The 26,994-nt window shown below is 39.4% G+C and overlaps 1 protein-coding gene across 9 annotated transcripts in view; it reads right to left on the reverse strand.

Annotated features, from left to right (window-relative positions):
* Nucleotides 1–26,994, reverse strand: part of LOC132382001 (eukaryotic translation initiation factor 4 gamma 3-like) — a 315,701-nt gene that overhangs the window by 151,841 nt on the left and 136,866 nt on the right. For 7 of the 9 annotated variants that reach the window (XM_059951769.1, XM_059951766.1, XM_059951765.1 and 4 more), the window contains one exon: nucleotides 17,384–17,476. The exons of the other annotated variants lie outside the window; for them this stretch is intronic. In XM_059951769.1, the coding sequence (XP_059807752.1) occupies nucleotides 17,384–17,476 (93 nt within the window). The remainder of the gene's footprint in view (nucleotides 1–17,383; nucleotides 17,477–26,994) is intronic. 9 annotated transcript variants of the gene reach the window in all.

Raw genomic sequence — 26,994 nt, forward strand, 5'->3', positions numbered from 1 at the left:
CTCACATCACATCATAATATCCAATATAAGGTACTAATTGAAAAAAAATTACAGCTGGAAACTTCACAGTAATTACATTCAAGCAAAATAAATTATGGGACAGCTCAGTTTTACACAAGATGCCAAGCAAAACTAATTCCTTACTTTTAATAAATGCTTTATTGGGCATTACAGTAAAATCCCACAAGATGGCATGCACTGTGAGATAACATCTGTCCCTTAGCAAACTGAATCATTACTGAAGTCAGCTGCTAAAATAGAGCTTCATGAGAATATTTTGGGAAAGACAACAGTATTTATTTATACATCTTTAGGAAAATTCTCTAAGTTGCTTAAGTAGGACAGATCAGCTTTATTTTTAAGTTTCCTCCTTTCTTTACACTATCATTGTTTAGAAGCATTTCTAGAGAAATGTGATAAAATTGCCATTACATTGAATGTGGTTAATTTGCCCCAATGTTAGGTTCCACAGAACAAAAATCATGGGTTATCAGCATGAATGAGCACCAAAGCGTCTGCTCAGAATCCAGATGACAAATGTAATAAAGACTTGTCCATGATCCATGCCAACTTCATCATCACAAGGGGAGATCACTCCACATCTGTCAAATGTCTCTTAACAGCAAGATTTCAGCACTACAGTAAATTACTTGAATACTGACAGGTTTAACTATGTAATGCATAAATCTTGAAAAAACCCAAAGGCAGAAAACTCTATAATTGCTGCATTTGAGTTGAAAGAAGTTGGATTATACCTGGAGTTCCAGTTTTTAACACCTTCAGAATGGCTGAACATCTCCCAATTCTGCCCTGAAGCAGACAGAAGAACACTGGAAAGATGGTCTTGAAACAAAAAAATGTCTTTGTTGAAAAACAATCTGTACTACAGAAGGAAAATGTACAACAGGGTAATAGAGTAGCATAGCTCATAGAGTAGCTGTCTCTCAGTTCCAGTGATCTAGGTTCAATCCTGACTTCTGATGCTGCATGTGGGAGTTTACATGTTCTTGATGTAGCAAGGTGCTCCAATTACCTCATCACAGAGGCATACAGGTTGGTAGTTAATTAGCCACTGTAAATTGCTACTAGTGTGCAGGTGCAAACGGTAGAATCTGGGGAAGTTAATGAGAAGGTGCAGATGAGTGCTTGATTGGCCAGTCTGTTTCCAAGTTGTTTAATCTATGATATTCCAATGAAAGCAGCATTTTTACTGGCCCTTACTGAGGGATTAAACGCTCAGCAAATAAAATTGGAGTACGTTGTATAGTATAGAAAATAAAGCATGCGTATTTAGAGAAATGCTAAGGAACTTAATCTGCATAAAATAATATGCAAGAACTGTATCTGTTTAAAGTAACAGCAGGGAGGAAGAGGCAGTAAAATAGTTATTATTGCATCTCAGTGTCACACAAATACAATCTACAATATCCCGTCTTGTGACAAATTTAAATTATTCTGACATCTAGAATGGATTCACAGCTACAATGGATGTACTTGATAAATATGCAAGACGCTTTTCTTAAATTGAAGTGATACTCAAAACATACAATACACATGCTTAACTCCATTCTTTAGCCAACATTCCATTTGAAAAAGGCAATACTGACCTTCCATTTATTTTTCAACTGTTCTGTGCTAGCAATGTCTATTAAGTTCCTGTGGAGCATCTTATGGGCTTAGCCAATTTTTGAAAACCGAATGTACCTGTTGAAAAACGTCAGTACACTAGGATAGCTACAGAACTAATACTATGAAAACAATAACATCTGAAATTTAATGATTAGGATCGAATGAGGGAACTACACACAGAACTTCTGACTGGTGTGCTAACAGCAATCACGGACTTGATCTCATTCAATAAGTGGTGATATCATGAACTTCACTCCATAATATTTCTGCCATCAAAATATTTTTCCCCTTCCCCACCGTTCTGTGGTTAGGGCATATCTGAGATGTTAAATAATCATTTGTAGAAAGCTAGCATTTATTGTCCATCACTATTTGCCCTCAGAAAGCTGGCATTGAGCTTGCCTTGAGCAAACACTGACTTTCTGGTAAAGATACAGCCACAATTCAATTGAGAAGTAGCTCTAGCATTTGTACTTAATGATAATAAAGGAACAGGAATACACTGTCAAAGCCTGAGACTTGTAAAAGAACTTGGAAATATTGGTAATCAAATGTGCATATTGCCTTTATTCTTCATTGGATTTAAGGTCAAGGTGTGGGTGATATCAAAATAACCTTGCTAAGTAATAGTACGTGTTATGCAGCTGATATGATCTGCAGCCAATGCATGATAGGTGGAGGAAGTGAATACTTTAAGTGCTAGGTGTGGTACCAATGAAGCACACTGCTTTGCCTGGATGCAATCAATGTATGAGCATTGTAGCTCATTCATTCGTTCAGTGGAGGTGATTCAAGGACATTCATAGAGTGCCTTGCCAATGGCAGATAGGCCTTGGGATAGCAGAAGTTGAATCTTTTGCCACGGGACCCCTAAGCTTGCTCTTGCAGCTACTATGGTTGTAATTGGACCAGTTAGTTTTATTAAGAGTGCTGAGCACCATTCCAACTCCTCCCAATTATGGACAGTGTTAAACAGAGATACTTGGCAATGCTAATATCAAATGTGGGTATAAAAACTGATTTCAAATTTAAATGAAATTTGAATTTGAAGTGTCCAAGTGATTGACATATGGTATTAAGATATTGTGTGCTGTAGCTGAGATACTTTATCACAAAATGATAAAATGAAACAATTAAGCAAAGGAACTATGAATAAATTTTAGCAAATTATGTTATGGATATCAAAATATATTTTAATGGAATTCATGCTAAAGGTTCATTACAAAGTCTCCCCCTCCCACCCACTAGTATGAAATCCTAGCACATTGAGCCCCTTATGTACCTAGCCCAAGAGCCACCCATATGTAAGAGTTAATACTTTTCTAGTCTATAGGCTGTCCCTTGGTCATGAATGCCTGACTTATGAACCTCCCTGCATATGATTAAGCTACCATATTAATAAATTCAATAAGTCAGACAATATATACACAAGTTCAGTCTGCAAACAGCTCTCCCCTCTCTCAACACTTTTAGTAGTTGTTCTTTCTTATAGTCTTACGTTTTTGATGCTATTCACTACAACACCGTGGAAGCATATATCATTCAATATGATAATATTTGTGTACTTTCCGACCCATGTCTGTGAAAACGGAACCTAGATTATTTAGGGACAGTGTGTATTTAAATGCTATCTGTCCACCTGTACATTCAATGAGGTGGACCTCATTGTATATAGTTTATGATTATTTCATGGATTTATGAAGGGAAAATCATGCTTGACCAATCTTCTGGAGTTTTTTGAGGATGTAACTATGCAAATGGACAACGGAGATCCAGTGGATGTAGTGTACCTGGACTTCCAGAAAGCTTTTGATGAAGTCCCACATAGGAGATTAGTGGGCAAAATTAGGGCACATGGTACTGGGGGCAGAGTACTGTCATAGATTGAAAATTGGCTGGCTGACAGGAAACAAAGAGTAGTGATTAACGGGTCCCTTTCGGAATGGCAGGCTGTAATCAGTGGGGTACCGCAAGGTTCGGTGCTGGGACTGCAGCTGTTTACAATATACATTAATGATTTAGATGAAGGGATTAAAAGTAACATTAGCAAATTTGCTGGTGACACAAAGCTGGGTGGCAGTGTGAAATGTCAGGAGGATGTTATGAGAATGCAGGGTGACTTGGACAGGTTGGGTGAGTGGGCAAATGTATGGCAGTTGCAGTTTAATGTGGATAAATGTGAGGTTATCCACTTTGGTGGCAAGAACAGGAAGGCAGATTACTATCTAAATGGAGTCAAGTTAGGAAAAGAGGAAGTACAACGAGATCTAGGTGTTCTTGTACATAAGTCAATGAAAGCAAGCATGCAGGTACAGCAGGCAGTGAAGAAAGCTAATGGCATGCTGGCTGTTATAACAAGAGGACTTGAGTATAGGAGTAAAGAGGTCCTTCTGCAGCTGTACAGGGCCCTGGTGAGACCTCACCTGGAGGATTGTGTGCAGTTTTGGTCTCCAAGTTTGAGGAAGGACATTCTTGCTATTGAGGGAGTGAAGTGTAGGTTCACAAGGTTAATTCCCGGAATGGTGGGACTGTCATATGTTGAAAGGTTGGAGTGACTGGGCTCGTATACACTGGAATTTAGAAGGATGAGAGGGGATCTGATTGAAACACATAAGATTATTAAGGGATTGGACATGCCAGAGGCAGGAAGCACGTTCCCAGTGATGGGTGAGTCCAGAACTAGAGGCCACAGTTTAAGAATAAGGGGTAGGCCATTTAAAACAGAGATGCGGAAAAACTTCTTCACCCAGAGAGTGGTGGATATGTGAAATGCTCCGCCCCAGGAGGCAGTGGAGGCCAAGTCTCTGGATGCTTTCAAGAGAGAGTTAGATAGAGCTCTTATAGATAGCAGGGTCAAGGGATACGGGGAGAGGGCAGGAACGGGGTACTGATTGTGTATGATCAGCCATGATCACAGTGAATGGCGGTGCTAGCTAGAAGGGCCGAATGGCCTACGGTCTATTTGCACTATTGTTTTTGTTTGCTTTTAATTCTGTACAGAGAGAGCTCAGGGAAACCGGCATCAAATTCCCTGTATGTGTCCTCATACTTGGCAATAATAAAAGATTCTGATTCTAGGCCCAATAACATCATTACCCACCAATGTTCAATATAAATACAACTGAATTTTTAACATCTGCTGTCTCCATGGATGCCGTTTGATGAAGTGAGCATACAATTAGTTCTACTTAAGGAGTTGGAGCCCCTACCAACTTTACACATCCCAATCAGCTAGGCACAGGAGAGAATACCCCCTCCAACATCCTGGGTGAATTTAGCAAATATAGTGCACCTCTGTAATAAATCTTTAAAACTTCTGGCTTCAGCTCATATCAATTACAGGTAAGTTAAAATCAATCTATGTCTTAAAACAAGCAATTTTTAAACTGAAAAAAAAGTCATTAGTAAAAATATCTTTATGTTGTAAGGAGAAATCATAGTACTATAATGAAGTTGTGGCATTCCCAATATTACTAAGATTCCTCCCTCTTCATGGGTTAACAAAGGATTCTGCTAAAAACTGAAACTCTTGATAAAACTTGTTAATGGTTTTCATAGCATGTTTAAATCTTGTTTCTTTACTCAATCATCATCAGTTTCACAATTTAATAAGACCTCTGCAGCCCCATTCTGCCTACTTAGCCAAACCACAAGAAAACAAATGATTGGCATCAAGACAACTTTGTGATGGCTTTCTAATCAATGGAGATATTTGTTGTAGCCCTTGCCCATGACACATTTTATTTATCCTAGACACCTTTTAAAAAGCACCAGCATGAAGATTTAAAGGAAATGTTGATTCCCCAAATCACGCAACCAATCCTAATTGTCCCACACAATTCAAAATAGGATTTACATTGCACAATTGAAAATGGGAAAAAATAACTGACAGTTGAAAAAGGTAAAACCACAGAAGATCACCATCACCTCTTTATTAGCCTTAAAATGTAGTTCCAAAAATAGATCGAACAAATGAACTATTACATGCCTTAAGAGTCTATAGTTGAAATAGACTTCAATCTAACTAAGCCAAGTACTACTATTAAAAATTTGGAATAATTTCATAGTTTAGAAAGGTATCCTGAATCAATTACATACAAATCTCAAAATATCTCTCACCATATTATTTAGGAAGTCAGAAAACATGTTAGAATGCATTAGCTGAATCAAATCAACAAAGTCAAAATTGCCAGCTTTCGTTAAGATACATGTTATTTTACTATAGCTGGTGGTAAATTTGAGGATTATACAGCATTGAAATAAAAACCTTGTCAGGAGATGTTTCTTAGCACTTAATGTTCAACAAATGTTAAAACTAATTAAAAATTCCGTTGAAGGTGATTGCCCTGCAACATTAACCATCTCTCAAGTGCTCAAAGGATGCTGCTTGGCCTGTTGAGTGATTCCAGTGCTTTCTTATTTTTTTAATATATGTTCCTTTTCTTCTAAGTGTCCACACTTTGCAACATTTCCCCAGTTTATTTGCAATAAAGTTGTTTAGAGTGGAAAAAAAAGGTAGCTTGCAATTCTGCTCATTTCAATACTCAAATCCTAAGGTTTAGTTTGAAAATTACATAAGATGTACAACTGTAAAATTGCAACTGACAGTCAACTGAAAGAAAAAATACAACAAAAAAATTAAATATTTTGTGTGTTTTAAACATAAAAGGAAAAACTAAAATTGACCCAATGAGAGGTGTCAATTTACTCTACTTGAAGTCCTCTTTCCTGCCTTTCTTTCCACCACTTGTTCTATGCACACCATAGCATTCATGGTGCGGCTCTCAGCTTTTGATCATTCATTCCCAAGCTGTCCTGTTCTTTCTCTTCCTCTGAATATCTCACCTTATTCTATCAATTATCTCTTTTTAAGGTCCTAATTTTCCAGCTCCCTTCCAAATACACTAAAAATTATTAAAGCTATTTTCTTTGCTTCCCCTGTCTCTGTACTCAACTTTAATATCCACATCCACTGCAGACATCCCACCTCTCCCGGAAGTTCCGGGAGTCTCCCACATATTGATAGTGGCTCCCTGACGCCCGCAAATTATATACAATATCCCGAAAATTGATTGTTTTGAGAAGGAGAGGGAGAGGAAGAGGAAGAGTGAGAGCGAGCATCCTGATTGGTCTTTCTTCATGCTAAGTAGACCCATCAGTTTTCTCTGTGGGTGGGCTTTACAGTCGACCTCAAAAATAATGACAGTGTTGCTCACTGCACTGTTTGCAACAGTGACTTTTCTATTGCCCATGGTGGGTTAAAATGTAAAAGACATGTTGAGGTGAGTTTAACAGGTGCTTTTCATTCATTAGCATAGCTAACGTTATTTAAACTAGCTGGCTAACTGCTAAGGAGTTACTCTACTGATGTCCTATGTGATGAGGCCAAGCTCAATGGCACAGGGTATTTGGTCGCTAGCAGCTGGGACTGAGTGGCAGATGTTTTCGGCAGACCCCTGTGCAACTGAGCAGCCCTACTTAGGGACCGCACTGCTCACTCTAATTGGGGAAGGGCCTAGAAAAGGTGGCCCAAAAATTGCCCATTCAATTACTCACCTGGATAGGTTACTGCGCCTATTGGTCTAGTCCACTATTGCGATCGAAATAATAAACAATACAACCTAAAACTGGCAACATGGAATGTAAGGGCACTCCTGGACTCGTATAGCATCTCTGACAGACCTCAACGGAGAACAGCCCTGATTGCTGCTGAGCTGAGGTGCTACAACATCGACATTGCTGCCCACAGTGAGATCAGGCTCCTGGATGAAGGCTCTTTAACAGAGGAAGGGATGAGTTACACCTTCTTCTGGAAAGGTCTTCCCCCCCCCAGGTGGACAACATCTCCACGGAGTAGGACTGGCCATCAAGAACACCTTTCTACCAAGTCTCACAGAAACAGCTGTTGGCATTAGTGAAAGACGAATAACCCTCCGTATCCCCCGGCAAAGAAACATTATGCCACGCTTCTCAGAGCCTATGCACCAACTTTGTCATCTGAGAATGAGGCCAAGGAATGTTTTTATTAGACATTGGATGAAGCTCTTTGCCGGATCCCTAAGAATGATAAGATCCTTTTGCTTGGGGACTTCAATGCTAGGGTGGGATGGAACAACAGGATATGAAGTGCAGTGCTAGGTAGGCATGGTATTGGCAAGGTCAATACAAATAGCATGAGGCTACCTAATCTTTGCTCTGAGCATAACCTTACCATAACCAAAACTATCTTCCAGCAGAAAATGTAAGACCTCGTGGATATACCCTCGTTCTAAACGTTGGCACATAATCCACTTTATCATTGTGAGACGTAGTGACATCAAGGACGTGCTCATCACTCGTGCTATGAGAGGTGCAAAGTGCTGGACTGACCACCGTATGATTGTGGCCAAGCTCCATATGAAAGTATGTACCCCCTTGCAGCTGCAAAAACCCAATAAAAAGCGGCTAAATTGCAACCGCATGAGAAACACAGAAGCAAGAAGTGAGCTTCGACGCATCCTAGCTGAGAAACTAAGGGAGCTAGAACCTTGTCTGAGTTCAGAAAATACCACGGAACAACAGTGGACCTATATCAGCTCTGCGCTCTATGAGGCAGCAGCCGAATTCATCAGCCATAAGAGCAGGAACCACCAAGATTGGTTTGATGATAACTCAAATACCATCCAGAACTTGCTTAAGGACATGCACAAAGCACACCGGGCAACTTTAGATAACCCTTCATCCACCAGCATCAGGCAGCATTGGCAGGCAGCTCGAAGGAAAGTGCAAAAGGGAATTCGGGCCATACAAAATGAGTGGTGGACTGAAAAGGCACACAAAATCCAGTCCTTTGCTGATAATAATAACATGCATAGTTTTTACAATGCTGTCAAAACCATCTACGGCCCAATAAATCAATGTATTACTCCCCTGAAAACAGCAAATGGTCTAACACTTCTGAAGAATCAGAATACCATTCTGCTGAGGTAGGCTGAGCATTTTAACACCCTGCTTAATCAGGACGCACACCCCACCATCCTGGACAAACTGCCTGAACTTCCTCCTATCCATGACCTCAGTCTACCACCAACCTTCGTACAGTCGGCCCTCCTTATCCGCAGGGGATTGGTTCCAGGACCCCCCACAGATACCAAAAAAAGTGGACACTCAAGTCAGTGGACTTGAGGACATGGCGGAGCTCCGGAGCTTATTTAACCTGTCTCAGTGCGGTGGACTTTAGGACCTGGTAAAGCTTGGGTCCAGCTGCCCACAGTGGTTCTATTCCAGAAAACGATCACGATAGAAAATAAAGTGGAAATAATAAAGTGATCGGAAAGAGGTGAAACGCCATCGGTCATTGGAAAAGTGTTAGGCTGTAGTCGGTCAACGATCGGAACAATTTTAAAGGATAAAGTGAGAATAATGGAGCATGTGAAGGCTCTGCCCCAATGAAAATTACAGCTGCAGTGGTTTAATTATTGAAATACTAAACAAACATAAATGAAACATGAATACAAAATGTTTGAGAGTACATAATTAAGTTTAAATAGACATTCAGATGTATAATAATAAAAATATATAACCTCTCAAACTCAGAACATTAATGAACAAAGAAGTAAAAAGAAAAAAAAAGAAAACCCCCCCCCAAAAAAGAGGAAAAAAAACAAAAAAAATTATTGAAATACATATGTTAAGTGTTTTATATGCATAGAAAGGTAAAATATATACTGTACTATATACTAAGACAAACATTTGACTAACTGATGCTAAATAATACTGGATATACCCATTCCGACTTAGAGAACTTCCGTTTTTTTTGATTCCCGATCTGCAGTAACCTATGCATATCTTCCTGTATACTTTAAATCACCTCTAGATTACTTATAATACCTAATACAATGTAAATGCTACGTAAATAGCTATTATAGTGTATTGTTTAGGGAATAATTACAAGAAAAAAAGTCTGTACATGCTCAAATAACAAGTACTGGAGAGAAAAGACTTCCGGGTTTTCCCGAACAGCAGTTGGCTGAATCCGCGCGTGCAGAACCCACGGATAAGGAGGGCCGACTGTATGAGAAAACGTAAAACCATCCATCTTGACAAGAAAAACAAAATAATCATATCTCAGAATCAAGCATAGAATGGGACATAAGCATATCCATGCTGACGATGAGATACCATTTACCAGTGGTTGGTACATGTAATAGTCCGCTATGTTTTAACATTGCCATTTAAAGGCATGACAATTTAAGTGCTCATCAAATGCTGCAAAAGCAGCTGCCTCCAATACTTACTCAGACAACCTCCCATTGGATGGAGTTCTTTCTCAGATCCCCTCTCAAGCTCATTCTTATCTCAAATCTATGCCCTCTAGTCTTAGATATTTCAGCTATGGAGAAAAATTGCTAACTATCTATACCCCTCATAATTTAGTACATACCATTATCAGGTTCACCCTCAGCCTCTCCCATTTCAGGAAAATCGAGTCTAACCAATCTAGACTCTCCTCATAACTGAAATGCTTCACACATTTAATATAAACAAGATGCTTTGGGATTTTTCGTAATCAAATATGCCTGTGACATTTTTGGTCCCTCTTTGCTGTCCTAATTTTTCTTTTTTCTGAAGGTAATATTGGTGGATGCTTTTAAATATGATAAAGAAACCAATTTCCACAATTACAGTGTCAAAACATGGCTTTGCCTCTTTCAGTAACTTCAAGCTACCTTAACTATCTGCCCAATACTCAATGAGAAGATCTGTTTTTCAACTAAATATTAATTGATATGGGGAAAAAAATTAAGTGATCAGCAGAGACAAAATGGGATTAAGGTAGAAGGTGATGGTACGTGGACAAAACCGGTTTAATGGTTTTATCTGGAAAAGATCAGCATTCAAAGGAAATATGCTCTTTGTTTTGGTTTTGGGGAAAATGTACCTACAATTAAGCCTTGATGGATAGGGAGATAGACAGCAGTTTGTTCGTCCACCCTAAAGCCCTGCAGTAGAATGTGAAAATGAAAATCTCATGAAGTTGGCTAAAAAAGCTGCAGTTTAAATACTATTTTCAACATAAGAAACAACTGCTTGCTGTTTGAAAATGGCTGAGAATACTTGATACAGTCTCAGGTGCCGAGTCAAAGACATCAACAAAAGGCAAAAGAACATTCTGCTAGAGGACAATGAAGTGGCAGAAGTAGTGATCTACATTAAGGTTAATGTTGTAAAGAAAGATGAGGTCCTGCAAATACTAAACAGGGAGCTGAGAAGAAAATTGCAATGAAGACAATTGAAATAAGTAACTGGAAGATTTCTATTGGTGGCTTGTCATACCAACTGCTGAAAAAGGAGAGCACACACAAATGCATAATTGAAGTGATGATGCAAAAACAAAGACTTTATATTCCTGGGACACTGGAATTACTGAGAAAAAACAGAAGTTGTGCAAGCTGATCATGCCAGGTATTAGTTACACCGCAGCTGGAGTACTAGTTGCTATATAAAAGGAACTAAACAGTAGCACCAAACTATTGATTAATACGGTCTCCAAAGAAAGCCAGAGATTTAATTGAGATGTAATGCTGACACTTCTAGATGAGGCAAGAAGGAATGGTATTTTACAGTGAGCAAGGAAGTGAATAATGAGTAACCAATTTTAATGCAACATGAGTAAAGATTGATTTCTCCCTAATATTTCATTTAAAAACTCAATTAGACATGATTTTTTAAACAAACCCATGCAAACTTTTTCTAATCAGTCTCTACTTAACCAAACAATTGCCAATTCTATCGCTGAATGTTTGTAGAACTTTCCCTTCCACCTCAAGTAAGTTGACCTATGTGGAGTGACTTGGCTCATTCATTTCCAGAACAATGATCTAACATTTAAAATTTCTATTCTTCAGGCAGCAACCCTAAATCTACATTCCCTAATCTACATTTACGCAAAGTTAGGGCTAATGGTCCAACAATTTCCTTCAACAATGTGAGCCACAGGATCTATTCACGTTATCTAACAAATTAATCTTTGACAAGTCTTATCAATTAATTTTATTTTTAATCACAAATGAATGACAACACATCTGCTCCCTAACATAATGAAAATGGTGAAGATGAAGCTAGAAATTTTCCAATATTAGTAGTTAACTAACCAAACAATTATTTTGTGATCTAAAGGAGTCTTGGTTGCAGACCATTTTGAACATAGTTTTTGTTGGTTGAGATCAGATACCCGAACCAAATTTCAACAATTTTCGGTGACTAGTTGTCATTTCTAATTGTTCTGCATTTAATAAGTGCATTGTTTGATCAATAAAGTGAGAACTACTCATTAAGGCTAATTTTTTTCTCTTGGCAAAAATTGAGACGTATGAAGTGAATGGAGTAAATACCTGGTGGTGGGCTGCCCGGGGCCCTGCTGCGAACTGAAGAGAAGTAAGAAATACACAAGGGAAAGGCACACAGAGTCAGCAAGAACGCAAGGACAGACTAGAAAACTCAAAAGCACAAGCATTAAACCATAGTTCTGATATACCAGTACTTGATGTCACTAAACACACATTAGCTTTAAAAGAAAATCAAAGCTTTCCACAAATCAGAATTACAAGGCAGCATTTCCATCGTAAGTAAATAAAAATTTCTGCTAAATTGAACTAAATATGTGCTCAATACCTTAATACCTCAGATTTTATACTGGACAAAGTCTCGGTAATAATCATGCAAAAATTGTAATTTTCTAGGAATCTCAAATTAGTAATGACAATAATAAATATTAATGTATGCAAAATTTACATTTAAAAAGAAAAAGTTGTTAAACTCAGATGTGATATATGTTAATGAATCTATCTGAGATCAATGATACATGATAGCATTGCCACACGAGTAGAGTAGAATAACATGAGAGGATAAATCCTTCAAAATTCAGGATCAAGAAGTAAAAGCACTACTGAAGATGCACTGGCTGCAATCACACAGGTCAAAGCAGAGCTCAGTCTAGGATTGCCCAAACCAACTAGACAATGGAACACAGGCGCACTCAGGAGAAGACATCATAGACAAATATGTAGCAATTGCAGAGGAGAAGAAAAGAAGATTAGATTGAATTGTTCATTACAAACATTATCAAGGTGTCATTATCCAGAAATCAATGACTTATTTTAACAATGTTTCTGAATGGAGCAGAAGGCAAAAATATTCAGGTAATCAGCTCTACGGTGGCAATAACATGAACTCATTGAACAAGCTGTACGTAAAGTGATATCTTGGAAGAAGAGGAGTATCAATCTTAACTTGAAAATGCTGTAAGTTGAACTTCTTACAAATATTAGTTCGGCTTCTTTTGCAAGGTCTGGTTTATTCCTTTAAGCAATATGCAACAGGAATTTGTTTTGACAGAAATGCTTTGTCAAATTTAATAAATAGGTAATTCAACAACTTTTTCTTACTTACCACAAACCCAAGGTGCAGAACTCTAGGTCTAAGATGTTTTTAGTTAACACATGGATGAAACGTTACAGAAATATGGCATGTATAGCCAGAGCAATAAAGTACAAAATAATAAACCACCATCTGAATGCAGAGCAGTGGCCCAACAACTGACTGTAAGGACAATATTAACTGTATGTGTGAATGGGATAGAAGTTCTGGCTTGCTGAAATACAGGCAGCCCAGTATCATTGGACACAAAAAAGCTCAAACTAACTCTTGTATGTAAACCTGTAAAACCCTGAAGCACTCACAATAGACAACAGCAAAAGATGGAATCAAAATGACAGTATAGGAAAAAACTCCAATTTTAGGTATCCTGTGATATGAAAAGGTGATCAACAATAAGTTTTGAAAAGAATCAATGAAGAAGGATGAAGAATGAATCATATCAAGGACAACAAGGAAGAACATTGTAGTTTTTTTAACATTCACTGTCTACTAACAGCTATATTTTCTTCTTACTGTGCTTGAGAATTGGTGAAAAGAAAATCAAAAATGATTCAAGAGAGTTTACATGTTTTTCTAGTTTAAGGGAAAGGAGTAAATGGTAATGGTGGATGGAATGAAAACCAGGTTATTTACTTGACAGATGATAACTTCTTTTGATGGGCCAAGTATAAAATGAACAGATGGAGAAAAAGAGCAGCTGCTAATGCCCACAAGAATTATGCCATGAAAATACTGTACATGATCTGGGTGTCAGAAGAAAGGAAATCCAAACAGAGCTGACAGGGAAATAGAAGGAAAAGTTTAGTAATTTTGTAATCAATGGTAGTAGTGGTGGAGCAAGGCATTGCTTGAACTCAAATCTGAAAAAAAATAAATCCCAATGACTCTTTGTTGAACAATAATGCCACAGTTCATTGAAGAGAGAAGTAATATCTTCTCAAAGTGAGCTAAACTATTACAAGATACAAAGCATTATAGAGGAAGAGGCTTTAGCATATATCAAATTCCATTTTAAACTTAAGAAGTGGGTGTTATACAGACTTTGAAGGCAAGATGTCATTAGAGTTCCACAAAAACAAGTCAAAGGAGATAATTAGAAAAACTTGACAACTTCTGTTGTATTTTTGGCATAAGATGTAGTTTTGGTACAGAAAGTAAATGCCACCAAACCAGATTTCTTTGGGCCCATGAGATCTTAGGTAAGGAAAGGCTTTTTTCAAGATACTGAACATCTTACAATACACTGGAAATAGAAATTTATTGAAGAATCTATAACTACTAATAATTATTTAGTTTTCATTAATATGAAAACAATAATGACTACTAAATCTGAATCTTCGTTAATTGAGACAGACAAGGATTAGCTCAGTTTTGTCAGCAAAAGTGCATCACTGCTCAGAACTATGTCCAATAGTTATTTTAAGTTGAGTCGAATAAACACAAGTACTTCAGTAACAATAAAAATTAAAAATAAGCATATTTAGAGACATAATCATGTGAATGAATGAATATCCAAGAGAAATTACTCGTCAGTCAGTAGTTGTTAAGTTGTTTAACAGATTAGTATATCTTCCATGAAAATTTAAGTCATGAGACATTGACACCACTGACTGATTTTGGCTGACCTGAACCAATTTCCTTTCAAAAATTGTGAATTACTTCTATTAAAATACCTACCTGTTAACATATAAACAGAAGTTTTAAAATACTGCTGATGCTAGAAATCTGTTTTAAAAATACTGGAAGTACTTGGGAGATCAGGCCACATCTGCGTGGAAATAAACTGAGGTCAAAGACCCTCCGACAGAATTAGAAAGGAGATCGAAGAAGCTTGTTAGCTGCAGGGACGAAAGGAGGAAGGGTATTTCTCTTAGGGTAAAACTGGGGTATCACTGGAATAAAGTGCAAAGCAGATTATCTGATCAATGAGTGAAAGGGAGCAGTAAGAGAAAGAGAAATTGGACAAATGATCATCAAAAGAATGCAGGAGATGCAAAATTCAGAAGAGGAAGATATGGCCAATATGTCAGGCTGGCTTCTAAATAAGGGAAATAAAGTAAACATCACATATGAATGACATATATAGACAGAAAAATCCAAGTTGCCTGAAGTTGTAGAATTCAATAAAAAGTCCAGATGACTGCCTGGACAAATAGTGTTTCTTAAGCTTGCGATGGGCTACATAATGCTGGAGGCCACTGAGCAATAGATCACAGACAGAGTTGGATTAAAGTGACAGGCAATAGGAAAGTCAGGGTTGCCAAAGAGCTGAACATTGATACTCCATAAAGTGGTCATACAAACTGCATTTGCTTTCCCCAATGTAAAGGAGACCACATTGTGAAAACCAAGTGCAATGCACTAGATTAGTAGAAGTGTGAGTGAATTGCAGCTTCACCTGTAAAAACTGGTTGGTGGAAAGGGAAGAAGTGAAGGACAGTGCTGCATCTCTGTGACTGCATGGTAAAGTACTGTGAATGCAGGTGATAGGTAGGAATAGAAGAGTGGACCAAGAGTTGCAAATGCAACAGGACCTGCAAAATGCTGAAAGGGAAGGAGAGGAGAAGATGTGTCTAGTGGTGGAGTCTTTTTTGAAGGTAGCAGAAATTGTGGAGAATGATCTGTTGAATTTGGAGACTAGTAGAATGGAACATGAGGATCAGTAAAATTTTTGTTCCAGACATGCCATCCTGCTCTGCATTTCACAACTCCAACACCTACACTCTGACTCGCCTATTCACTACTGAACGAATAATATTGTTTACAGGATAGTTGTCATGGTCACCAAGTCATCCCAGCTTCACAATATCAGACATCCCAACTCCTCCTACCACCTAGCAAGCTTCTTTTCTCTCCTACCATTTCTAACAAAAGCTAGATTGGTTTATTATTATCACATGTACCAAGATACAGTGAAAAAAACTTGACTTGCATCAAGTCTATACAGATCAATGCATTGAAGTGGTACAAGGTAAAACAATAACAGAATGCAGAATAATGTGTTTCTGTACAGAGAAATGCAGTGCAGGTACAACATAAGGTACAAGGTCACAACGACATAGAAAGTGAGTTCAAGAGATCATTGTATCGTACTAGGGAACCATTCAATAGTCTTATAGCAGCAGGATGGAAGCTGTCCTTGAGCCTGGTGTTAAGTGCTTTTCAAACTTTTGTACCTTCTGCTCAATTGGGGAGGGAGGGGGGGCAGGAAGAGAGAATGTCCAAGGAGAGTGGGATCTTTGATTATGCTGGTAGCTTTATTGAGGCAGCGGGAACTTTAGACAGAGTGTATGGAGGTTAGGCTCGTTTTTGTGATCCGTTGAGCTGCTTTTTAATTTTTTTATATGGAGAGATACAGTACAGTAGCAGGCACTTTGGCCCAGTGAGCCAATAACACCCAATTACATGCATGTGACCAATTAACCTAAACCTACTGATCTATACATCTTAGGAGTGTGAGAGGAAACTGGAGTACCTGGAGGAAACCCATGTGGCCACAGAGCGAAAATAAACACCTTAGAACAAGCAGCAGGAAATGAACCCAGGTCACTGGCGCAAGTAACAGTGTGACAGCTAACTGCTACGTGCCCCGCCACCCCACCTGCAACAGTGATTCCAAGCTATGATGTATCTGGATAGGATGCTTTTTATGGTGCATTGATAAAAATTGACGAGGGTCAAAGGGGACATGCCAAATTTTTTTAGCCTCCTGGAGCAAAACAAAATAGGTACTGGTGAACTTTTTTAGTGTTACATCAACATGATTGGACCAGGACAGTCTACTGGTGATGTAAACTGGTGCATGTGTACCGCAACCCTTCCTGATGTCAATGACCAGCTCTTTGTTTTGCTGACATTAAGGGAAATGTTGCTGTTATGACAACATGTCACTAGGCTATCTCCTTCCTGTACTCCAATTCATCATTAGAAATGCCTACTACTGTGGTATCATCTGCAAACTTGTAGATTCAATCAGAGCAGAATCTGCCCATGACATTGTGAGTGTATAGGGAATAGAGTAGGGGCTGAGGGTACAGCCTTGTGGGGCATCAGTGTTGTGAACAAACATGACAGAGGTGCTGCTGCCTTTCCTTAGTGCTGAATCTGAAATGTTAACTTGTTCTCTTCCCCAGAGAGGCAGGCTGACCTGTTGAGCTTTACCAGCATTTCCTGCTTTAAATTTGATTTAAAGTTATCATTGACTGGCAGGCATTATTCTGTTGTGGAAAGCACTGAAAATAAAATGCATTACACCAAAAGCATGCCTTTTTACACTAGAATAATAAATGTGAATAAAATCAAAATGCTGCATGGCAATTTCACGAAGATAGTTTACCTGTCTTGTCTGTGGTTGTGTAGTCATTGTCTGTGGATTTTGGGAATACACAAGTGGAGGAGGAGCTGCATTTTGTCCAGACTGGAAGGCTGCCTGTATAAAAAGAACCATGGCTAGATTAAAAACACAAATAGGTCTGCAACTGTCTGGAAATACTAAACAGATCAAAAGGATCTCAGTCAGTACATTCAGGTAACATTTACAGCTTGAATGGATTGAGCATGGATAATTACCCTAAGTTTTAGCAAATAATGCAACTGTAGCACTCAATGTGAAACGCTTCTTTTGAAAGTGATGAAGTCACATGTTTAGTATTCTATTTTTGAAAAAAATTGCTTTTCAACACAGCAACTAAAAATAATATTTCAAACACCACAGATCTACCAGAACAATACAATCTCTTTATCTGATATCACAATCAATATACACTCAGTGGCCACTTTATTAGGTACACCTGCTCATTAATGCAAAAATCTAATTGGCCAATCATGTGGCAGCAACTCAATGTACAAAAGCAAGCATTCATGGTCAAGAAGTTCAGACCAAACATAAGGTTAAGGAAAAAATGAGATCCAAGTGACAGACTGTGGAATGCTTGCTGGTGCCAAATGGGTGCTTTGAGTATCTCAAAAACTGCTGATATCCTGGGTTTTTGATGTACCCCCGAACAAAGATCCACTGAATATTGAAATAAATTACCTCATGAACACATAGAAGATGCAGCACTCAAAAGTAACTAGAAGTTAAACTAATCTCAATAAGAATAGGAATTCATTGACATGGAGAAGAAAGGGACAAAATCTCTGGAATTTATTTAAAGAAACTACTTTCACATATCATCAGCCAGCTTGTACTCCTTCCCCCACCTCCTTATTCTGGCTTCTTCCCTTTCTCTATTTCCAGTCCAGATGAAGTGCCTCGATCCAAAACATCAATTGCTTATTCCTCCCCATAGCCTGCCCTGCTGAGTTCCTCCAGCATTTTGTGTGTTTTGCTCAAGATTTCCAGCATCTGCAGGACCTCTTGTTATTATTATTTCAACTGTCAGTTTCTCACTTGCTTCTGGATCATTTAAGACCCCTCAGCTACATCAAAAATTCATTAGGAATGTTCACCATGTTTACATGTCAATATTAACATGCTCCAAGGGCAATCTGTTTTGTGTTTTAGTTGGTGACACTGTGCATTTACAAATAATTGTGGTGGGGGAGTAGGGGGGAGGAGGGAAGAGGATGAATGAGAATGTGTGATTGAGTTAGATCACAGCTGACAAACAAATTATTATAGCACAGAAACAGGTCTTTTGGTCCTTCTTGGCTGTGCTAAACCATTTTTCTGCCGAGTCCCACTGACCTGCACCTGGACGAGATCTCGCCATACACCTCTCATCCATGTTTTTCTTAAATGTTAAAAGTGAGCCCGCATTTACCACTTCATCTGGCAGCTCATCCCACACTCCCACCACTCTCCGTGTGAAGAAGACCCCCCCTAATGTTCCTTTTAAACTTTTCCCCCTTCACCCTTAACCCATGTCCTCTGTTTTTTTTTTCTCCCCTAACCTCAGTGGAAAAAGCCTGCTTGCATTCACTCTATCTATACCAATCATAATTTTATATACCTTTATCAAGTCTCCCCTCATACTTCTATGCTCCAGGGAATAAAGCCCTAACCTATTCAACCTTTCTCTGTAACCCAGTTTCTCAAGTCCCGGCAACATCCTTGTAAACCTTCTCTGCACTCTTTCAACCTTATTAATATCCTTCCTGTAATTCGGTGACCAAAACTGCGCACAACATGAAATATGCAAAATGTTATAATCTTAAAACAGGTCAAAAATTGGGATGAATATAGCGATGGACCTGAACTTGAAATACAGTGGATTCCAGTTAATTAGCCCAACAGTTAATTGGGATAACTGCTTATTTGGGTTAATCCTTAAAGAACAAAAACTAATCAGGAAAATAGCTGGGAATCCCCTTGTTTATTTGGAATACCATGCTAGACAGGAGACTACTGCTGAACAGTTTCTAACTAGTGTCAGTCACATGATCCTAAGTGGCCATTAGACACTACACCATACTTAGAATGTGTTTGTTTTCAAATACAGTGATTTCCGTCACTGACAGTTGATGAAAAATAAGTGGTAATAGCATTTAGAGTTGTTTTGATCGCTGCAGTTCTAAATATTCGGGTTTGGAGATGCCAGAAACAGCCAGGTGGAAAAATGAAACAATTTCACAACTTCAACAAGTTAGGTACTATGAAGAATTTAAAGGTATCAATAATCATCATCTTGAGTGTTACAATAAAAATTAAGATTTGGAGAATGCAATCATCCCTTGTATGAAGGCAACCTGCAGTAGCTGTCTGTGCTAATTTTGTTCAATTTTCAGTCAATCAAAAGAACACAACAGCATGTTGGTTGTCCATCTTATCTGGCAACAACAGTGAATCTGAGCAGGAGAGTTTTTAAACTGGGACAATTCCACTCTCTCGACTTCAGAAGCCAGGGTGCATGGCTTATAACAGTAGCAATAAACTGGGGTCTTTCTTGGACACAGTGGATAATCATGTCTACCCTTGTCGCTTATTATGCCTTCACTCTCCTTGGTAGCAGAACTGGCGTCTTGGCTGTTGGATCTCACTGTGATCTCAACTGTCCAGTCTGCCGGAGCCGACTTCACATGCTAGGACAGGCATGTCTCTATTTCATCAGGGTATGAAGCCTGCTGGCTGCCCTCACCTGGTTTAACCCAACTTTCGAAGGGGTGTGGCTGCTGTCACATACCAACAGCTTGGAGCTGCAAGTGCGAGCTGAATGGTGGAGACCAAAGGTGAGTGAGCTGCCCTAGAATGAACATGACAAGTCTCTTCACCAGAGGTGTCTACACCTCCCTGGACATCTCATACATGGCAGCATACACTAGATAGGAATTCCTCAATCAATAATTAATAGGAACTAATACACTGTTTTATAGTACCGTAGCAGCACTGGTAGTATACTAATATGTTCTGGATTGCATTTAAATACATAATTTGCTACATAGTTAGACAGTGGTTAGTCTTTTTTCATACTTTAAAAAAAAACAATTTCCATGAAACTTCGGCTAATTATGGCAGCTTAATTGTGCCAAAATGTACTGGTTCCAATGTGTCCCAATTAACTGGAAATCACTGTACTAATTTTATCATTTACTGTACTCTGCTGGCAGCCTTGCTGTGTAATCCAGCTTACTTTTTATTTGACAATATTTGTATGACTGGTGTTTTCTTTCTGTGTTGTGTACAGCCATAATTTAACCATCTTGAAATATACATCACAAAATCTACCTTGTTTGATAATCACCCAGTTTCTTGAAACTAATACAAACTTGACCAATTCCTCTGGTCATTTCTTTTTGTCTGTTCTACTGTACAATTAACTCTGACTATGCTTGGTACCAGATATTCTTTAGTACATTCCTTCGATAAAAGCACAGAATATATACCAGATGACTATTAATTATGATGACATATTTGCACACTACTCATAATATTCACCAATGTCTTCCCTATATAGGCCTGAGTATAACAGAACCAGTCTGAAAAACACCTGCCAAGACCAAATGAAATGTATCTAACATTGAAAGGCCCAAGATAAAGTGGACGTAATGAGGATGTTACCAATAGTGGGAGAGTCATGATCAGAATGCAAAGCCTCAGAACACAATGACATTCCTTTATAACAGAGATGAAGAAGAATTTCTTTACCCAGAGAGCAGTGAATCTGTGGAATTCATTGCCACAGCTGGCTGTGGAAGTCAACTTATTGGGCTTGTTTAAAGTGGAGGCTGATAGGTATTTGATTAGTAAAGGCATCAAAGGTTACAGGGAGAAAGCAATAGGGTTGAGAGAGATTTAAAAAAATCAGCCAATGATCAAATTACTGTGCAGGCTCGATGGGCAAAATGGCCTAATTCTGCTTCTATATCTTACGGTAGTAAGCTTTTTCTTAGGCCCCTTCCCTAAACATGACCCAGTAACAGCCAACATGCTATACCCTTCTGTAATTCTATTTGCTCCCTACATGTATACAGACATTGCACATTGCAATCCGTATAACTCTTAATGCAGTGCTCTTAAAATTTCTCTCTTTGTTCAATTACTTTACCACTTTTAGTCATTATTTTATCTTGATACTCGCTCTTGCCCCTTTCATTAGTTTTATAACTAAAGTGGCTTGGTGTGTTGTGTCACATTGCATCTGTATAACATAGGAGCTGATAGAAATCCTTTGAGATCCATGGCAATTATGACCACCGAGATCATTAAAAGCAATAGCTGAGCTACAGTCTGAGTTCCTGACAGGAGAAATACTACTGCTATGAAAGACAGTCTTACACCTCAGATAAAGTACTTCAGAATCCATCAGTAAAGAGATGCAGCTATGAGTAAGGTAAGAATGGAGTTCTGAAGGCAACGTTGTAGGTGCCTCAGCCCTTACTCTTGCTTAAAAGCGATGACATTTTTGCACCCTGAATGAACAAGAGCAGACAATTCAGCAAAGATGAGCAGCCTGACTACACCACAGGGACTGTGCTATTCGAGCGAGTATAAAATAAGTAGTAGTATCAGGAGACAGCAAAATTAGGGGAATAAATACAGTTCCCTGCAGACGTGAACATGAATCCCAGTGCCAGGGTTAAGAAAATCTCTTCAGAGCTGCAAAAAAAAACTTATGGTGGCAAAGGAAAAATCCAGCTGTCACAATCAATGTGGAACTGAACAACAAAGACAAGAGATTCTGCTGTAATAAAATGAGCAGCTGGTGTACAGATTCAAAAACAGGCCAATAAATGTAGTAATCTCTGAACTACTACCTGGGCCATGTGAAAGGTGACAGAGGATCGAGTATATCAGTGATAAACATGTGTTTCAAAGACTGATGTTAAGAGAACTAGCTTTCTTCAACCTGAGTCTGAGTCTCCAGAGGGTTCCTGTGCTGTGGAAGATGTCCTGCCTCGTCCCTGTACTGAAGAAGCTACGCCCCAGTAGCTCCAATGACTACAGACCGGTGGCATTGACCTCCCACATCATGAAGACCCTGGAGAGACTTGTTCTAGAGCAGCTCCAGCCTATGGTTAGGCCACACTTAGACCCCCTCCAGTTTACCTACCAGCCCCGACTAGGAGTTGAGGATGCCATCGTCTACCTGCTGAACTGTGCCTATGCCCACCTGGACAAGCCAGCGAGCACCATGAGGGTCATGTTTTTTGATTTCTCCAGTGCGTTCAACACCATCCGCCCTGCTCTGCTGGGTGAGAAGCTGACAGTGATGCAGGTGGATGCTTCCCTGGTGTCATGGATTATTGATTATCTGACTGGCAGACCACAGTACGTGTGCCTGCAACACTGTGTGTCAGAGTGGTAAGCAGCACTGGGGCTCCACAGGGGGCTGTCTTGTCTCCCTTTCTCTTCACCATCTACATCTCGGACTTCAACTACTGCACAGTCTTGCCACCTTCAGAAGTTTTCTGATGACTCTGCCATAGTTGAATGCCTCAGCAAGGGAGATGAGGCTGGTACAGGGCTACGGTGGGAAACTTTATCACATGGTATGAGCAGAATCATCTGCAGCTTAATGTGAAAAAGACTAAGGAGCTGGTGGAGGACCTGAAGAGGGCTACGGCACCAGTGACCCTTGTTTCCATCCAAGGGGTCAGTGTGGACATGGTGAAGGATCACAAATATCTGGGGATACAAATTGACAATAAACTGGACTGGTCAAAGAACAATGAGGCTGTCTACAAGAAGGGTCAGAGCCATCTCTATTTCCTGAGGAGACTGAGGTCCTTTAACATCTGCCAGACGATGTTCTACGAGTCTGTGCTGGCTAGTGCTATCATGTTTGCTGTTGTGTGCTGGGGCAGCAGGCTGAGGGTAGCAGACCCCAACAGAATCAACACTCATTCGTGAGGCCAGTGATGTTGTGGGGTTGGAACTGGACTCACTGACGGTGATGTCTGAAAAGAGGATGCTGTTCAAGTTGCATGCCATCTTGGACAATGTCTCCCATCCACTCCATAATGTACTGGTTAGGTACAGGAGTAAATTCAGCCAGAGACTCATTCCACCGAGATGCAACACTGAGCGTCATAGGAAGTCATTCCTGCCTGTGGCCATCAAACTTTACATCTCCTCCCTCCCTCAGGACACCCTGAGCCAATAGGCTGGTCCTGGACTAATTTCCACTTGGCATTATTTAATTATTTATGGGTTTATATTGCTATATTTCTACACTATTCTTGGTTGGTGTGACTGTAACGAAACCCAATTTCCCTTGGGATCAATAAAGTATGTCTATCTGTCTGTCATTCCAGGAGGCATTGCAGGGAAAAGACAAAATTGTTCTGTTGGAATGAGTTCACTTGAATTGAGTAGAGACTGGCACTCTAACAAAGCAAAACGTTTAAGAGCTCTGCACAGGATTATTCTACTAAAATCTAATGCAAAAGAGAAGGGACAAAGGCAACGGTATAGAAATTGATTAAGCAGAGCTTGTCAGGAAGGAACAAAGTATATAAACTTAAGGGTTGAACTCCAGTTAAAGAAAGTAAGTAAAAATTGTACAAATTACAAAAATGAAGGTGATCTACCTAAATAAATTACTTACAACAGATGATACAAATAAAAATAACTGGGTATAATCAAATAATCACTAAATATATATGGTTGCAAAATGAACAAAAGATGGCCAAAATGGAAAAGTGGATGGCAATCCTGATGTACGAAGGTGGGATAGTACAGGAAAGTTCTTAATTTAGAAACATAGTAAACCTATAGCACAATACAGGCCCTTCGTTCCACAAGCTGTGCTGAACATGTCCTTACCTTAGAACTACCTAGGCCAGGGGTCAGCAACCTTTACCACTGAAAGAGCCACTTGGACCCGTTTCCCACAGAAAAGAAAACACTGGGAGTCACAAAACCCGTTTGACATTTAAAATGAAATAACACTGCATACAACGTTTTGTTTTGCCTTTATGCTATGTATAAACAAACTATAATGTGCTGCATTTATGAAATTGATGAACTCCTGCAGAGAAAACGAAATTACATTTCTGCATGCAACAAAAACATTTTGAACTCCGAAAAAAAGACGTTGGGTTGAAGGTTACTTTTAAGTAAAATACTCAACGTCTATTTGAGTCCTTCTTGTATTTATGAAAAACGCCAAACTTAAATTTGCCGCCAGCAGCAAACCAAAAATAACGTCAGCCAGCTGTCAACCTGAAAAATAAAAGGACTATTTCACTGAACAATGAAAACATATACGTAAAATAATAGGCAATTAAAATATTTATCATACTTGTTCAGGTTGACTCACACCTGACAATGCAGTCGTATTCAGTAGGGATGGATCGATGCTTAGGGGAGTGACCGGGAAGGATAATGTGTTTTTTTCCTCTCTGAACTCACAGAAGCGTTTCCCAAACGATGTTTACATTGCGATGATTGCAGAATGTAAATACTCCGAATTTATCATGTCGTGACCTTGTTTGAACTCTCTCAAATTGGGGAAATGAGACAATGTGCCTTTCTGTAAATCTCTGGCAAGCAACGTCAACTTGCGCTCGAATGCCAAAACATCCTCCAACATGTGCAGGGCTGTACGTCCTTACCCCGTTGAAGAGCTGTGTTCAGCGTGTTCAGGTGCGCTGTCATGTCTACCATGAAGTGTAGCTTTTCCAGCCACTCTGGCTGTTCCAGCTCAGGAAAGGTGAGCCCTTTGCTGCCCAGGAAAGTTTTCACTTCTTCCAGACACGCGACAAAGCGTTTCAGCACCTCCCCTCTGGACAGCCAGCGATAGAAACACGTTGTAGCGGTGTACTACACGCAGTCAGTAAACTGCAGTCAAAGATAGCTTTATTCGAACTAAACAGCCTTGCTTTTAAGCCTCCCTCAACCCGCCCCCATGGGCGCGGATGCTGCAAAAGACACGTACTCACAAACCCCCGTAGGCTATCTCCCTTAGCCTGAACGCTGGCTAATTGTGAGCCGGTTCGGATGTGTCAGGAAATGGGTCGCCACAACGTCTTATTTAGATTGTACAAGATCACCATAATCTTCAAATTTAGATTTACATTTCAAAAACTAACAAACTAACATAAAATACATTTTAATTAAATACTGACCATGTAGCGCAGTGTGCTACACGCAGCGCTAAAATTACGACACGGAGTCGGTAACTGCAGTCGAAGGAAAAAACTTTATTCGAAATCTTCAGCCTCACTTTTAAGCCTCCCTCAACCTGCCCCCCATGGCGCAGAGACTCCAAAGCTCTGTGCTCGCAAACCCCCGTAGGCTATCTAATTGTGAGTCGGTTCGGATGTGCCAGGAAAAGGGTCGCCACAACCAATTATTTCCCAAAGCAACAGGGAGCTGCAGCACAGACGTAAAAGAGCCACATGTGGCTCCGGAGCCGCGGGTTGCCGACCCCCGACCTAGGCTTACCCATAGCCCTCTATTTTTCTAAGCTCCATATATCCATGTATTTTAGATCTACTATTTGGTCAATAAAAGTTTAATAGTTTATAAGTCTTTAGAGTGATTTACAATACATACATCAAAATTCAAAGCAAATTAGCTTAATTAGAAACTAAAAACAATCTCTGGAGCTACCTGGTTTGAATTGACAATGTTAGTTTGATAAATTACACTAAAATAAAAGGCAATAAACAAGCAAAGACTAGAATTTGAAGAATTAATTCAAATTCATATCCTATTAAGACTAAAGTCAACAGAAAAGTTATCTATCCATGGATAACAAGAGAAGTTGAAATTAGTGGAGCAAAAACTTGAAGCTGCTGAAATTCAAAATAAAAGCAAATAATATTGGAAATGAAACCCCCGGTTTCCTTGGCTGCATAAGTCTAGGGAAGACAACCTCCAGCCTTGCCAGACATGTGAGATTCAGGTACTCTCCCACCCCAAACCCGCTTATGTGGATGTTGTGTAATTTGCTATCCTGTTACAAATTAGTGCCACAAAATAACAGACTGTACACAGCATAAAATTAAAAGAGTATATTTATGAATCTTAGTTTGACTAAAGGGTTGGTAATGAAAAGAACAAAAAAGGGCCCATTTTAACGAAACTGTCAAAAGTGCACAAATTGGATCATAAAGTTTCTCCATAGTCCCCGATCCTCAATCGATCTCGCCCCTGGCTTCATCGAACCATGCTCCCACTCCAGGTCAAATCCTACAACCTCTTCTCTACCGTGTCCTACCTCTTCATCTCCTCTCGAACAAAAGCCCCAAGCCTAACCTTAGCATACCTCACCAGAGAAACTCCCCTTGATTTGACCATCCTAATTGAATGGCTCACATTTCTCCTCATCTCTCACCTTCGACAATAACCCAAACAAGCTGAAAACAGAACAGACTGCTCTAACAGAATTGCTAACTGAAATACATACAGCATAACAGTAAAAATATGAACCAGGGCATTACAAAAGTATTCAAAAAAGTCAAGAGTCATCCATGGGGACAGAAAATGAAAGCAAGCATGCAGGTACAGCAGGCAGTGAAGAAAGCTAATGGCATGCTGGCTTTTATAACAAGAGGAAT

Source organism: Hypanus sabinus, chromosome 27 (genome assembly GCF_030144855.1).
Source record: "Hypanus sabinus isolate sHypSab1 chromosome 27, sHypSab1.hap1, whole genome shotgun sequence".
NCBI classification, from domain to species: domain Eukaryota; kingdom Metazoa; phylum Chordata; class Chondrichthyes; order Myliobatiformes; family Dasyatidae; genus Hypanus; species Hypanus sabinus.